The sequence below is a fragment of the Carcharodon carcharias genome, chromosome 15, assembly GCF_017639515.1.
Source record: "Carcharodon carcharias isolate sCarCar2 chromosome 15, sCarCar2.pri, whole genome shotgun sequence".
Taxonomy (NCBI): domain Eukaryota; kingdom Metazoa; phylum Chordata; class Chondrichthyes; order Lamniformes; family Lamnidae; genus Carcharodon; species Carcharodon carcharias.
The window spans coordinates 121,079,516-121,096,138 of NC_054481.1; the positions used below are offsets into that span (position 1 = coordinate 121,079,516).

General features: G+C 41.9%; 1 protein-coding gene across 2 annotated transcripts in view; it reads left to right on the plus strand.

Annotated features, from left to right (window-relative positions):
• mmel1 (membrane metallo-endopeptidase-like 1) overlaps positions 1–16,623 on the plus strand; it is a 108,455-nt gene that overhangs the window by 72,725 nt on the left and 19,107 nt on the right. For both annotated transcript variants that reach the window (XM_041205783.1, XM_041205782.1), the window contains exons 13-15: positions 13,513–13,641; positions 14,750–14,848; positions 15,784–15,867. In XM_041205783.1, coding sequence (XP_041061717.1) covers positions 13,513–13,641; positions 14,750–14,848; positions 15,784–15,867 — 312 coding nt within the window. The remainder of the gene's footprint in view (positions 1–13,512; positions 13,642–14,749; positions 14,849–15,783; positions 15,868–16,623) is intronic.

Below are 16,623 nucleotides of genomic sequence, written 5' to 3' on the forward strand. Positions count from 1 at the left end.
GGACGGCACTGCAATTGGCCACCACATGACCAGACTTGCCGCATGAGCAACAAAGTATGGGCTGCCCAGCGTAGACAAGGTAGCCATGGCTTCCCCCGATAGCGAAGCATGACCTTGACCTGGCGTTTGCTTGTCCAAATCCTGAAGGCATCTCTAACCTCGGTGCAGCTCCTAACCTTGTCGACATACCTGGTGAGGAAGGTGAACACATCGGCGGCAGGGACGTGGGGGTTGTAGAGATGCACCGTCAGCACATGGTCCCATTGCAACAGCAGAGCAAAGAGCGACTCCACCGTCAGGATCTTCATCTCCAGCTGGTCTCTCTTCTCCTCGAACACCTTCAGGAACTTGACACAAGATGCCACACTCCTGAAAGTCACGTCGAAAAATCCAGCGCTGGGGAAGTCTTGCAGGGAGTAGATCTCCGCAGCTTCAAATCCACATGCCTTCAACAGGATCCGCTTGATGAAGAAGGCCCAATCCATGGGTGCTCGTCCTTCGCTGTCCTTCACCGCCACCCGAATAGTGTTACATACCCCATGGTATAGGGCTCGACTGGTAATAGCCATCGCTTCACGACTACACTTGACCTTAGCCATAAGGCTGAGAATCAATGAATGAGTTTCAAACTGTAAGGAGAGGGGGCCTGGTAAAGGCAGGCTCATCCAGCCGTGGCCCACATCTGGCCCCCGAAGCTCCTCTATGCAGCCCCCCAATCTAGTTTTCAAAATGCCAGTCAAACAGGTAAGTTGGAGTGGAATAAAAACAAAGAATGCTGAAAAGACTCGGCAGGTCTGACAGCGTCTGTGGAACAAGAAACAGAGTTAACGTTTTGAGTCTGTATGACCCTTCTCCAGAGCAGAGTTGGATTGCAAGGTCGTTCTCGGAGCCGATCCTCCAATCATAGGCTGCTCCTCTCCCGTGTTTGCTGCTTATAGGCGGCAAGTTTGCTGGGGAGAAAGAGGTTTCCCTTCAGCGAAGGAGGGGAGAGAAGGGAGAGTTCCCCAGGGAGGAGAGGCTGTTTCCCTGGGCCCCAGGGCCTGGTTCCCATGGAGGAGAAGCTGTTTGCGAGGCCCAGGACCAAGACGCTGCTGAGCCTGTGGTCTGGGGAGGGGCTTGGGGAAGAGGCTGGCTGACGTGTCCATGTGAGAGATTAAGTGTGTGTGTGGGTGAGTGGAGTGTGTTTGGGAGTGAATGTATGTGTGGGTGTAGGGGAGTGAATGGGTGTGTGTGGGAGTGAAGGTGTGTGCTGTAGTATGTGTGCATGTGGGTGTGTGTGGAGTGTGTGTGGGAGTGAGTGTTTGGGTGTGTTTGAGAGTGTGGGAGTGGGTGTTTGTGGACGTGGGAGTATGGGAGTATGTGAGTATATGGGAGTGAGTGTTTGTGTGGGAGCGGGATTGTGTGTGGGAGTGAGAGTGTCTGTCTTACTCACTCATTCTCACCATCGCACACCAACACATACTCACACCCAGTCACAGTGGGTGAAGGTGATTGATTGTGCACCCTGAGACTGAGTGTGAGTCATACTCTGGGCATCTTTATTAATCGCTTTTTTTTTTAACTTGACAATTTATTGCTTTGACATTGCTTTATTTTTGCTCAGCAATTGTTTATTTTCTTAAAATCACAACTTTTTGTTGAAATTCAGTTTGATGTTGTGCCAAACCTTACCTTTCCAAAATTTGCTCATCAGCCCCTTGAATGTGAAAGAAATGGAAATGTGGCCCCTCAAGCGAAAAGGTTGGATAAGCCTGAGTTATGGTGTTGAGGTGGTACTGGGGTTAGAGATGCCAATGCATGAGGAGTAACAGCGACCCGTAATGGCAAGAAAAATACCACGGAGTTAGTGGGCTTGTGAATTGATCCGCTCTGGTTCTGAATTTTGGCTGAATGGTTAGCGAATACAGGGAAACGGTAACTCTCCTCTTCACTCAAGATTCGGATAGATCACAGCATTTTTCAACAGCCCCCTGATCACAAGGTAGGCTACCAGTAACAACACATTGTACCAAACAGATATAAGCTATATATATAAAACCCACAGAAGCAAATGTCTTTTTAACATTTCCCCAGCTCTTCAAATATAATAAGCATTAAATGTACAAGATATTGTGTGGGATAATGAGTTATACAATTTTTTTTTTAAATTTCCAAGTAAAGTTCCTTACATATGTAGGAGTATTTACAGGTACATATGTAAATGTGTTTTAAATGCTGTAACCTATAAAGAAGCAATTTCTCTTTTTAAACTGGCAGCTGCAGCTTTGGGAATATCACACATAATATTTAGATTGCAATGTTATTTTTAGATTGAGTACTATTTGAAAAGGACTATGTGTTAAGCATGGCGAATTTTATAGTTGATATGTTATTAGTAACAGCATAGGTTATATCAGCTCCCACATTATCCTTTACACAGACCAAATGTAATTTCATTTATTCAATGTCTGGAACTCTGCTGCATTCTAAATGTCTATTCCAATGTCCATTTCAGCAGATTGAAACTGGATTTACAAGAATGCTTCAGGTGAAACTGTCCTGAATTCCCTTCCTTCTGCAAATGCTTTGGTCAGTTCTGATTGAGCCCTGCAACTTCCTCGGAGTTAGCTGTCATCTGCCCTTGGTTTGCGCTAGCGCCAAGGCGGCAACCGTTTCCCAAAAAATGAATTTTGCTTTAAAATCTTTGTACTCTGCACATTCCCCATCGGACTCATTTATTGTCAGACTCCTTAATTCACTGCTTTTGACACTCACTGTTGCTCTGTGGTAGCACAAATGATACCCAATTTTTAGAGTGTTATTTTACCTTACAACACCTTTAAATATATAGTCAGATAGATTTATTAATCTATCTGTGTGCAGAATGAAAGGGGATTAAGTAAAGGAGACACAAGTATGCTCAGGGGATAAAGACTATTGTTCCGTCAATCAATATCCAATCCAATAAAGTGCCTTAGCACATTGCTGCAAATGTTACCTTACCACTGGATCACCGGACAATATTTTTGAAAAATGTATTCTGCGGTGCCACCAGCCCTCTTTTTCCACCGGCACCCTGGCTCTGCAGAGTTTTTGGAAGAGGTTGTTAGGGAGCGACTTGCTCCCAGCAAGTCCGAACAGGTGATTAGTTTTTGATGGGAATAGGTTCCTAGTGCACATTATATCGCTCGTTTTGAAAATGTTCAAGACGGTTAATGCGATATTAATCACCCAGGTTGATATAAAACAGGCAGGAAGCAAGTTTATGATCCAAGCCACAGCACTCGAACAGGATTTCAGCACAGACATGCCAAGGGTGTCCTACTCTGGTGGTAAGACTATTTCACAATTACTGTACACAGGCATGTTTTAACAAGTGAAGAAGCACTGATCAATTTGTGTATTTTCTTGGCTTCAGCCTTTGGGCCCTGGGGGATCCTGGGGGTTGGGGGGGAGGGGAAATGAAGCTCAGGGGCCCCACTAACTGTAAATCTGCCACTACTGCGATGTATGGGGGAGAAACATGAGATGGGGAACACTGATAAATCAATCACTGCTCCCCCAAGTACAACTCCTATCTCCACTTTCTCAATACAGAGCAATGCAAGCTCAAGTGTACACAGCACACAAACAAAATACCTAGAAAAACTCAGCAGGTCTGACAGCATCTGCGGAGAGGGATACAGTTGGGGTTGAGAAACTTATCAGCCATGATTGAATGGCGGAGCAGACTCGATGGGCCGAAGGGCCTAATTTCTGCTGCTATGTCTTATGGTCTTATAGTTGACATTTTGAAACCATATGACCCTTCATCAGAACTAAAAAATACATAGCACACACCTGGCCTAGTCATCAATAAAGAGATCTGACCTGGCCATGCATTACCACTATACTGCACTGCTATAAGATCACCTTCTCTGAACATACCCTCCAGGCTGAAAAGTCCAATCTTTCCTCAAGGAAAGATTACAAGGCCGATCCTTGTAGTGTATCCCTACCCTGCTTTTAAAGAATAAATGTGTTCCCATGACTGGAACCAGGTACAGTTAATCAAGTTATAATCTGATCAGAGAACTATACAATTTGACCATTACTATTTCTGAATTGTGTTCTGATATCTTGGCTATGTAGTTTGACATTCAATGTAACTTGACATTGGTTTTGTTGGTTGCTGCTCTGCACTTGTTGAAAATGTTTAGTGTCAAGTCTGCTCGGACACACTAGTCTAGTTCAACTCCACCCTCAGCCATTGCAACACCACTTATAAAGCATTTTTTTTCTACTGATGTGCTTGTTTGCATTAAATTTCTTCTGCCATTGTGCTGCTCACTTACATATCCTATCAGCTCATTCTGTAGTTTCAGTGATGCCTCCTTCAATTCTATTGTCCCCTCCTAGTCATCTACAATTTTTCCATTTTGTACTGAATTTCAGAATCCAAGTCACTAAGGTCAATTAGAAACTGTAGGAATCCTAACTGAGTGCTGGGGCGCCCCACTTGGTAATTTCTTCCAAACCTCCTTTAATAAGTATTCATTCTTTTCCACTCTGCAGCAAATTTATTTTATGCATTCCTAGGGTATGACTTGATTTCCGACAGCATTTTGTTTCACAAAAACCTTTCAGACGGACAAAGTTTGAAAATGGAGACACTGTACATGAATTCAGGGATTTCTACAGTCAAATGACATTGTCACTTCCTTACAGAAGCACTAAAAACAGATTATTGATCAATTTGCTCAATCCCTGCAAACTCCACTCATTTTATCCATAGCTACTTTGTCATTGAAATTAGTAACAACGTGAGTTTTGTGTCCTGGATATTGTTCTTTTGGTATCTATAATATGAGAGCAATGCTGATGAAAAGCTCTTTGTAATAGTTTTCTCAACCTCGCTCCTTATGTCTTCATCCTTGGGGTATTCTGGGCTATGGGCCTTTCCCCTTCATGCAGTTTCCTCAAGGCCTGGGCATAAATTATCATAAACTAGAAGGAAGAGGCAATCGGTGAGGTGGGCCCCCTCATCATCTCTGGATTATTGCCCTTAAAAAGCCTCCATTGCCCACTTAAATTGTTAATTGGACCATAAAATGCTCGGTCACATTCCTGAAGCAAAATCAAAATGCGTCCCAAGAGGATAAAACTGTTCTGTCAGAGCAGCAGCTGCAGCAATATTAGTTGCTGCTGTTTCTACCATCAGTTAATATCATCACTGCTGGCTAACTGTTGGGAGCCAGCACTCCACACCAACCTGGGCATCAATATGTTGCTGTCTGAGTGATTAAGTGAAATTAATTTGTAGAAAATTTCAGTTTTAAGAATTCTTTGACAAAAAAGAATTTCTGCTTTTGTCACTAAAATTTAAAAAAAATTCATTCTTGGGGTATAGGGAGCTAGGTTACAGATCAGCAATAAAGAAAGACTTGCATTTATATCGCACTTTTCATAACCATCTGACTCCGCAAAACGCTTTACAGCCAATGAAGTACTTTTAAAGTGTGGCCACTGTCATAATTTAGGAAACATGACAGCCAATTTGCAAACAAATTGATTGAAGGATAAATCTTGACCAGGACACCAGGGATAACTCTCCCCCCCGCCCCCTCCCCATCACCACTCCTTTGAAATAATGCCCTGGGATTTTTTAATGTCCACTTGAGGGGGCAGGCCAGGCCTCGGTTTAACATCCCACCTGACAATGCAGTGCTCCCTCATTACTGTTCAAGTCCTGGAATGGGTTTAGAATCTGGAATCTTCTGTCTCAGAGATGACAGTGTTACCAACTGAACCACAGCTAACACAATCTGATTGATAATCTCATTGAATGGCCAAACAGATTTGAAGGACTAAATAGCTCACTCCTGTTCCAATATGGGCATCATTGGCAAGGCCAACGTTTGTTGCTGATCCTTATTTCCCTTTGAGAGGGTGAAGACAAGTCTTCTCCTTGAACTGCTACAGTCCATGGAGTGTAGGTGCTCCAACAATTAGGCAGGGAGTTCCAGGATTTTGGCCTGGTGATGATGAAGGAACAGTGATAAATGTGCAAGTTGCGATGGTGTGTAATTTGGTGGGGTACTTAGAAGTGAAGGTATTCCCAGGCACCTGCTGTCCTTGTCCTTTTAGGTAGTGGAGATCACAAGTTTGCAAGTGCTGTTGAAGAAGCTTTCGTGCGTTGCTTACCATGCATCCTCTACACGATACATACTGCAGCCGTGGAGCACTAGTGTCGAAGAGACTATATGTTAAAGGTGATGATTGGGCAGCCAGTCAAGGGTGCTGCTTTGTCCTGCGCAGTGTTGAGTTTCTTGAGTGTTGTTGTAGTTGAACCCACCTAGACAAGTGAGACTATTCAATCATACACATGACTTCCCAGAAGCAAGAAACAATTTGGACCAGTACTCTTATTTCCCAGTCTTACTAGTGTTCCATTTTAAGTTATACAAGTGCAGTTCACACCAGTATTCTTATTTCCCAGTTTTTACTGTTTTTTCCTTCTGGGTTGTGCCTTATAGGTGACGGAAAGGCTTTGAGAATACCCAGCTTCCCATCTGACCTAGTAGCCTTGGCAGTTTTTCCTGTTCAATAGTTATGTTTACAATGTTGCTAATGCACAGGACACAGGTTAAATCATCTCTGCTTATGTCCTTATAGCATAAATCCAAAGACCAAGGAATAATTTTCAGTGGAGCACAGTTTCACAGCTACATCAAAGCATTTCATAACTCTCAATCTTCGATTAACTAGAATAACTCAGTAAACAGATGAAGCAGATCAGCCAGCTTCTGTTAAGATAAAAGGCAAGTTCACATTTTGGGGACAATTCTTTGTCAGAATATAACAGTAAAAGCTATTATCAGAATCATTGTTCTGATATTCATCATTATCCGATTTAGTTGCTAGGTTTTCTGCCTTTTAAGAAGTTGTTATAACTCTGAAGGTTTTTACAAGTGTATTGCTTGTGTTTGTGAGAGGCACCCTGTAGCTTCATCAGACTTTTAGACTTTATGACTTCAATCTTAGTATGAAGAAGGAAACTAGTGGGCATTGTTAAACCTGCAGCCAAATAACTTAAGCTCCATTATGTGCTGCTTATTTACATGACCACAGGGAGTAGTAAGTATTATTAGAAATGTTGTGGAAAGATGTATATTTTCTCTCCAGTAGTAGATGCAAGTTTAATGCACACACTGTTATTAATGTGTTTTAAAAATTAACAAACAGCAACTTGTGCAAGGAAGAGACAAACATTTAGTTTTGCGAGGCACCACAAAATGCTGAACAATTTGTTGCTTTGCCCTGCCAATAACCTGGTATGTTCTTGGTCTGGCTCGGTGAGTTTCGAGTTATTGTCACATTTACGCTCTTAAAACAAACTAGACTTGCCACAGAGAATCAGGGCTGGTATTTCACAATCTAAGGACCCACTTACTGATGAGATTTATATTTCAGCAAAGACATTCAACCTTGGAGGTCCAGAAAGGGAACAATTCAAACTGTAGAATCCCATTCCTGCTGGTAACATATTGTTCTGAGAGTTTTAAAAATTTATTTAATTAGAGCTAGTGCTGTGTAAAAGGGCCATGGCTTCCTTTCCCTTGACTCTCCTGTACTCGACTGAAGGCCTCGGGAACCTGCTGTCTGCACTGTGATTGCCACTCCACAGGAGTTCTGGCCCTATATATTTATATATTTAACATTAACCCTTTAGACTACATCTCCTCCCACGTCTCCGACTCAATAAATGCTATTTACAATATCCTACATCTCCCCCAAGTCTCTGCCTCCTCAACAGGATTTATGTCCTCTTGTTCAGGCCTCCCAACAGGATGCATGACAATGCATCTGCTGTTGTTAGCTGCTTGCCTCACACATATTTGCTTAGTTCTTTCATCTCCTATTCCAGGGAAATCTTGTCTGGTTTCCTCAAGGTTTTCTAAATTCATCTCTTTCAAAGATGAGTTCTAGATCTGTGCAAGCTCTTCGACTTAACAGTGAACATTCTTGATTGTGAATCACATACAAAGTTTTTGTGATTTCTCTTCCTTTGTGCTGGAATTTACCAGTCAAATTGACTTTCAGCTGAATGCCTCCTGAACTATGATGGTTTATGATCAATGGCTGGAGTATTTTCTTCTGTGTCTGACAGAATTGAAATTCCTGCTCCATTGTCTAATTTGAAGTTTGTTTTATGTCTGTTGGCCATAATATCTGTGCTCCAATATTCCCGTTTGATCCTGTAATATCTCCCAAGAATGGTACTTCTGGTTCTTCTTCTTCAACTTCCTAAATGCTTACAATTTCTTGAATGGTGGATGATCTTGACTGGTTCTTCCTTTAATTGTTTTGTTAAGAGCCGTTTGATGCGGCAAATTGATTTAAAATGGCCTATCTTCTTGCAGGAATGGCACACCGCATTTTTGGCAGGGCATTCTTCGCACTGATGTAGCCTTTCCTGCCACAGCAAGATCACTGAATAATGGCGGCTACCGCACCCTATTTTCTTTTTCTCTGTTTGGGGTTCAGTGCACTGCAATTTTTATGTGCTATAAACTGAACAGTATCAGGCAGTTTTCTCCATAAGATTTCTTCTCCACTTTGAATAAAAATTTTGTTTTGCTTTCTCTCTTCTGCCTGCCTCATTATTTGCACAGCTTTCGATTGGGTCAAGTCTTCCCTCAATTGCAAAAAATGCAATGGTGACTCTTCTAAGACTTCCACAACAACGGATAATTAATTTGTCTTTCAGGGCTGCATATTCACAATTTTCAGCTAATCGATATTGCTCATTGATAAAGAAGGCTATGCTCTCTCCCGGTCTTTGGATGCGCCTATTACATTTTGCTCTCTTGATGATGATGTTTTTCTGAAGAATGAAAAAAGTATCAAAGGCTTTGATAATTTCTTTTTAAGTCACTGTGTCTTCATTTATGTCTTGTCTGACCATAACATCATCTGCACTACTGCCTATGGCATAGACTAAGTTACTGACCTGCTCCTTGCTAGTCTTTTCTGCTCGTCCCGATGCTGTTCTGTGTACCTGATAAACCCATGATGTCAGTTTGCCACTTCTCTGTTTGATCCGAGTTATCCATGTGGTCGAAGCACTCTGGTAAAGGTAGGATTTTTTTTCTATCTCTTCCTTTTATTATCACCTTTTCTGGAGTTCGGTTGAAGATTTTCCTGCATTGTCCTTGCCCCGCAGTTGTTTCTGTTCCAGCTCCTACCAGTCGCTGGGCTCTTTACTTGTTGCTCCTTTTGTTGTGAAGGAATATGGGTCAAATAATATGCAGGAATGTTACATTAACAGTTACTTTGGGTCGACTCACAGTAAGACATATTTTAACAGGATTCAAAACTGGCTTGCAAAATCAACGAGATTAATGCCCTTCACAGTAATGTGAATTCACCAGTAAGAAAAATGGTATTCTGTGGTTCTTGCCATTACACTAGCATGTATGCATACAATTCTACCCCTGATAATTAAAACAAATCAGAAAAAAGAATGCTAGGTCTCACGTCTTAATTTTCTTGCTGAACACTGGACCTTGAATAAGCAACATTGACTAATATGATTGTACATAAAGTCCAGTTTTCAGGAATAAATTCAAAATAACATTTCTTAGAAATTGAATGGGCAGCCTCATCATAATGGGCAGTCCTTTCACCAAATATGGGATGTTAACTATGGCTGGTCTTTTACTAATCAAATGAACATCTCTGACATAATCATTAATTATTCAACCCCAAAAATATCTCCATATAACCATATAAATATCTCAACCCAAATGCGAATTTTCAGATTCATTAGATTCTTATAGATTGACTTCAGATCTGTTCTGAACCTAGCAAACCTCACATACTCAAGGATTAAGGTAATACTACTTCAATATTTGATGGATATCCTTACTTTCTGTTGAAATGAAATATCTGTAACAAGTGAAGTCTAAACCTAGGATTCTCTTATAGAAATAAAAACTAGTTATCTTATCTTTTTGGGATTTATCTAGCTTGTGATTTATACCTTTTTGTATAACCACCACAATTGCAATCTTCCTTATTAGAATAAATTTGTGCGTACTTAAAACTTTAATCATCTCATTTAGACTTCTGTATCAAAGACTCACGAACCTCCAATCCAGTTTTCTTGTAGCGGGAGAATATTTACTGCGAAGTTTCACCTGGACCCTTATAATATCCGGGAAATTACAATCTATCTAAGAAATATTCCTTCATTGGATGTGGGGATCACTATCTGGGCCAGCATTTATTGCCTGTCCCTAGTTGCCCTTGAGAATATGGTGGTGATCTGCCTTCTTGAACCGCTGCAGTTGATGTGGTGTAGGTACGCCCACAGTGCTGTTAGGAAGGGAGTTCCAGGATTTTGACCCAGTGACAGTGAAGGAACAGCGATATGTTTCCAAGTCAGGATGATGAGTGACTTGGAGGGGAACTTCCAGGTGGTGGTGTTCCCATCTATCTGCTCCCTTGTCATTCTAGATGGTAGTGGTCGTGGGTTTGGAAGGTGCTGTCTAAGGAGCTTGCTCAATTCCTGCAGTGCATCTTGTAGATGGTACACATTGCTGCCACTGTGGAGGGAGTGAATGTTTGCGGATGTGATGCCAATCAAGCGGGCTGCATTGACCTGGATGGTGTCAAGTTCCTAGTGTATTGTGGGAGCTGCACTCATCCAGGCAAGCGGGGAGTATGTTAATATGGCAATCACCTTGTTAAAAACAATTGCTAGTTAAACAGGTGATGAGCATTGATTATCCTATCGAGATAGAATAAAAAGATACAGCTGGAACATTTTGTGTGGAAGCTATTTGGAAGTTTGTAGTACTGAGGAGTTGTCTTGAAAATAAACCAGCTTGAACCAAAAGATCAATTCTTAATTTCTTCGCCACCTCTTATTCTGAGTAACAATGTATTCCATCACACTCCTGATCTGTGCCTTGTGGATGGTGGCCAGGCCTTGGGAGTCAGGAGGTGAGTTAGTCTCCCACAGGATTCTGGCCTCTGGCCTGCTGTTGTATCCACAGTATTTATGTGGCTAGGGCAGTTCAGTTTCTGGTCAATGGTAACCCCCAGGATGTTGGTAGCAGAGGATTCAGCGACGGTAATGCCATTGAATGTCAAGGGGCGATGGTTAGATTCATCTCTTGTTGGAGATGGTCATTGTCTGGCACTTGTGTGGTGTGAATGTTACTTGTCACTTGTCAGCCCAAGCCTGAATGTTGTCCAGGTTTTGCTGCATATGGACTGCTTCAGTACCTGAGGAATCACAAATGGTGCTGAACATTGGGTAATCATCAGTGAACATCCCAACTTCTGACCTTATGATGGAGGGAAGGTCGTTGAAGCAGCTGAAGATGGCTGGCCTCAGACACTACCCTGAGGAACTCCTGCAGTGATGTACTGGGACTGAGATGATTGACCTCCAACAACCACAATCTTCTTCCTTTGTGCTAGCATGACTCCAACCAGTGGAGAATTTTCCCCCTGATTCCCATTGACTCATTTTGTTCGGGCTCCTTGGTGCCGCGCACGGTCAAATGCTGCCTTGATATCAAGGACAATCACTCTCCCCTCACCTCTTGAATTCAGCTCTTTTGTCTATGTTGGAACTGGGTCTGTAAGCAGGAGTTAGAACTGTTTTCAATCCTTCTGACTTTTCTTTGGTAACTATCCTGCTAAGTAAGTCAGAATGATACAAAGTCTCCGATTTTCAGTCAGAATTTTGGAGGGTTCCAGAGACAAGGTAAATGCCCATCTAAAGTTAAAACTTCCTGGGCAATTCCTGTGCAGTCCTTCCTAGAGGTTCCCCAGTGTATCTTCTGGTGCATCTCTGGGGTACCACCCTTCAGAGAATGGAAGATCTGGGCCTCTATCTTTTATTGAACCTTATGCTAACAATTTACACGGTAGACTCAGCATGAAGCTCTGCATAGAACTCTCTCTCTCCCTGCTCTGTTATCATCATCATATGTCACTGATGATGTAGACTATATATTTACATGTTTAGCATTCACCCTTTATACTACAAAGTCTTTTTTCCGCTGTCATTATCTTGTACACTTAGAAAAACTTTTATTCATCATCAGACCATGGGCCACACAACAGGCAATTTACTAGCAATAACAAATGGCCCTGGAATTTTCTGAACCATGATCTGAACCCTAACCTCTGCTGCAATTTGCAGGGGACCACATCATCCTAGCCCACCTGAACCATGTGGAATAAAAGGCAGTTGCCCAACATTGAAGTCCTGAAACTCCCTACCTAACAGTGCTGTGGGTGCACCTATACCACATGGACTGCACCGCTTCAAGAAGGCAACTCACCACCACCTTCTCAAGGGCAACTAAGGATTGGCAATTAAGGCTGGCCCAGCTAGTGAAGTCCACATCCCATGAATGAATAAAAAAATAACTTTTTAAAAAGTGGAGAGGTAATGGGGATTCACCTCCAGCTGACCTCATCAGCATTCCAATTGACCCAAAGCAAAAATAACAAAGAATACTTTAATGATACATCCTTTTCTCATGTTTGTGTCCTTTGCCAATGTGAGCCCCACTGGTAGTGCCCAGATGTGCTCTTGTGAAAACAGTACACCTTCTCTTCCTAATACACTTGGCATAAACTCCCAAATTTGGGAGTCCCTGCTGCAGCCTATCATTTGCCTGGCAAGGAGGAACTGAAGTTCTACCTCCGACACATCAAACTAGTTTGCAGTGAAGGTGGAGACTCATTGTAACAAATATTTCTTTGGGCATTACACTGGTTTCTCATCAAAGTTATGTGAGAGGACTGGTAGATATCCTGAGGAATTTTGGCACCAATGATAATTTGTCCTAGAAATAATTCTTGGTGAATGTTTAAAGTGTGGCATTCTTCATCCACAATTTTAAGAGGTTTCAATTGTTTTAAATAAACAGCTCAGTGACTACTTTAAAATAGTGGAAAGAGGAATGTCATCTGAAACTCTCGTTGACTGATATCAATAACAACCATACTTAGACTAGCATAATTGTATCTTTTGGTCTTAAAAGTATTTCAAAACACTTGAATAATTAAACATGCCATCAGTCTGAACCAAGTATGTTTCACAGGGTTGGAGAATCCTACTTCAAATAGCAACATGGGATCTTTAACATCCACCTGAGTAGGGCCCTTGTTTAACACTTCATCTATCAAAAGGCATCTCTGACAATGCAGCACTCTCTCAGTACTTCATTGAAGTAATGACCAATGTAACTGTCTTAAGTGCTTGTGCAGTTCTGAATCCATAACTTTCTGACCCAAAAGCAAGCAAATGAGCTCTTTACATACACAAGATTGGCACTTGCATTTCAGAGTTACAACTGATAGTTATCACAATTTATGATTACTAAATTGGGTAAGATTGGTTGTTTAATCCTGATGATGGAATCATTTCAAACCTCTTCACACATTGTAATGCAGTGATCAATCTTTGTGAACATATCCATTGCAATCTTATTACTAACCTATAATTAATCTTCATTACCACAGGCACTGTATGGTACCACTGTGGAAGAAGCTCGTTGGCGAGAATGTGCCAGCTACATCAACAGCAATATGGAAAATGCAGTGGGAGCACTTTATGTAAGAGAGGCATTTGCTGGCGAGAGCAAGAGAATGGTATGGAGATCGCAAATCAATGTCAGTCATTAGGTTTTGTTTTTGGCAGGGATCACAATTCCAACCAAAGTTTTATTCGAGAGCCTTTTTCAAGAATGCTGCAAACTGTGTCAAACTTCTCAACTGTTCCATTTTAATTGGTGTATATTCCGATAGCTCAAAACATCACTGAGAACAGCAGCAATGGCATGGATAACTCCCAAGTCATTCTTCAAATTGCTGCACACAATAACATGCAATGACTTGTTATGTAGACCAATAGGCTGTTATGTAGGCTGTTCGTTAGCAACAATGTCCCTCGGATGAGTCTTCATCTTGCCTTGAGACCTTTAGCATTCCTTTGAATTAGGCAGAACTGGCAGACGGTATCAATTTTGGGACTCATCCAAAAGATGACACATCCTGCAATGCACTCTCTCAGTACAACATGGAACGTCAACCTAAGTTCAAACATTGCTGAGTAGCTTCACCTCACAGCTTTCTGGCCCAGAGGTGTGACTGCCAACAACTAAGCCTGTGCTGGCACATAAAACCTATTCCAAATGTCAGATTTTCAGCCACTCCAGGCTCAGAAACTTAAAGGTTGATCTGGTCATGTAGTGATGACAAGGTCAATCTCCTGGTGCTTTCTTTCTAGATTTTATAAAAGGAAAGAGAGATTTACATTGGTAGAGTACCTTTCAGCCATGAAGCACTTTTTGAAGTGTAATCACTGTTGAAATGTAGGAAGAGTTGCAGCCAATTTGCGTACAGCAAGGTCCCATGAACAGCAGTGAAATAATGCCCTGGTTTTAGTGATGTTGTTTAAGGGATAAATATTGACCTGGACACTGGGAGAAATCCCCTGCCCTTCTTTCAGTTGTGCTATGGGATATTTTACATCCACCTGAGAGGGCAGGTGGGGCCTTAGTTTAATATCTCATCCAAAGGAGGGCATCTCTGACAGTGCAGCATTCCCTCACCATTAGCACTGGAGCGTCAGCATGAATTTTGCATTCAAGTCTCTGGAGTGGGGCTTGAACCCACAATCTGCTGACTGAGAGGTGCAAGAGATTGAGTTGTTAGCTTATTATTAGTTTCTTTCATTGGACACTTTTCCTTTTCTCAGGTAAAGGATTTAATTGATAAAATTCGAGAAGTGTTTATCGAAACATTGGATGAGCTGGAGTGGATGGATGCAGCTTCCAAGCAGAAAGCACAGGGAAAGGTCAATTTCTATTTATGATGCTTGTACGTGGCTTTAACTTCCTACGATAGCTAATGGTTACTGGGGGGTGAGGGGGTCTGATAAAAATCTGTCGGTGTTTTCCATTCAGTGAAACACTGAATAAATCAGGCTGGATCCCAGGATGTTGTTGCCTCAAAGATTTCAGTTTATCATTGTCATGGGAAAAGTATAATCCTGAGCTCCCTTTTACATTTAGTAAGTGTGTCCCCCATCTTGGTGCTGAGCCACACAGACCATTTGGTCCTTGGTTAAACTTCCATTGTGTGCTGTGACAGGCTTCCCTCAAGTAGGGTAACGGTTGGGTTCCAACAATTGGTCTCAGCACCCCTTATCAGAGAGAGTGGGGAAAAGATAAATCAACCAGGGTGACCCTGCTTTCTTTCTTTCTTCTCTCTGTCCTTGAAGGCAATGAGTCTTGATGAGCTCCAATTCTATGGCCTTGCAGGACCTCAGATCGTGAAAGGCATTGGGCTATTCATGAATGAAAGATATCGCAACTGGGCCCTCTCCTTACACAGTGTTCTTATCAGAAACCACTGAATAGGGATCAGCATTGGGAAGCCTGTTCCAGGATACTGAGGCCATTGCACAACCCTAACCCTAACCATAAAAATGTCAGTCAGTAACAAGCAAAGATCCTAGCACTAACAAGAAAAGCAAAATGCTGTGGATGCTTGAAATCTGAAATAAAAACAAAATGCTGGAAAAACTCGGCAGGCCTGGCAACATCTGTGGCGAGAGAAACAGAGTTAGTGTTTCAAGTCCGTATGACTCTTCTTCAGAGCTGAAACGTTAACTCTGTTTCTCTCTTCACAGATGCTGCTGGACCTGCTGAGTCTTTCCAGCATTTTCTGTTTTATTGTAGCACCAATGTCTTGTTAATTATTTTGAACATCCCTTTGTTTACCTCAAAGGCCCTGGCAATAAAAGAGCAAATTGGATATCCAGACTACATTCTGGAAGAGGACAATCCCAGGCTGGATCAGGAATATGAACACGTGAGTATGATAGTGTTATTTACTGTATGCCTTGTTTAGCTTGCTGTACTTTGCAAGCCAGTGCATCATGGGATCACAGAATCCATTTTGTTTTGTTAGTTCAGTTGTTGAAGTAAAATAAACAAAAGCACAATGTCAACCACCTCCGCGCCTACAGGAGTATTGATCAATCTTTAAAATGCTATTGGCAGTACCAGTATTAAAGCATTACAGATTATGGGATGGATCCACAATGGACATACCCTTGTCTTGCCTACTGAAATCTGCTCTTTAGGAAATCCAGTGACATGTAACATCTGATAAATGTTAAGGGGTCAAAATTACAGATCCCCTGTTTCACTGCCAGAACCACCTGGAGTCAGGACTGCGAAGTGTCTTCAGGTACAGATGTTGTCCCCAAATTGTGCAGGGCAAGTATTTTACCTTTGTCAGGAATCCAGGGAGGTCTGGGAAGAAGCGCAGAGTAAATTTGCTAAATGAGTCTTCAACTCTGTCTGTTAAATAATTGTGACCAGTGGTCACTTTGTTCTCCAGAGCAGTTTTAATAGGCTCCTTTTAGTTAAACTGATTTCAGTCCTTCATCTCCATGCCAGGTTTATGCCATTGGCTTCTACACCTTCAAATTTGGGACAATTGATTTCTTGGCCTTTGGCAGTGATCTATCAGGGTTGGTTGTGTATTCTGGGAAACCGAATAAAGCTTTCCTTTGTTGCAAAATTTCTTGACGTGAGATAATTAAATTGATGTAATGGAGAA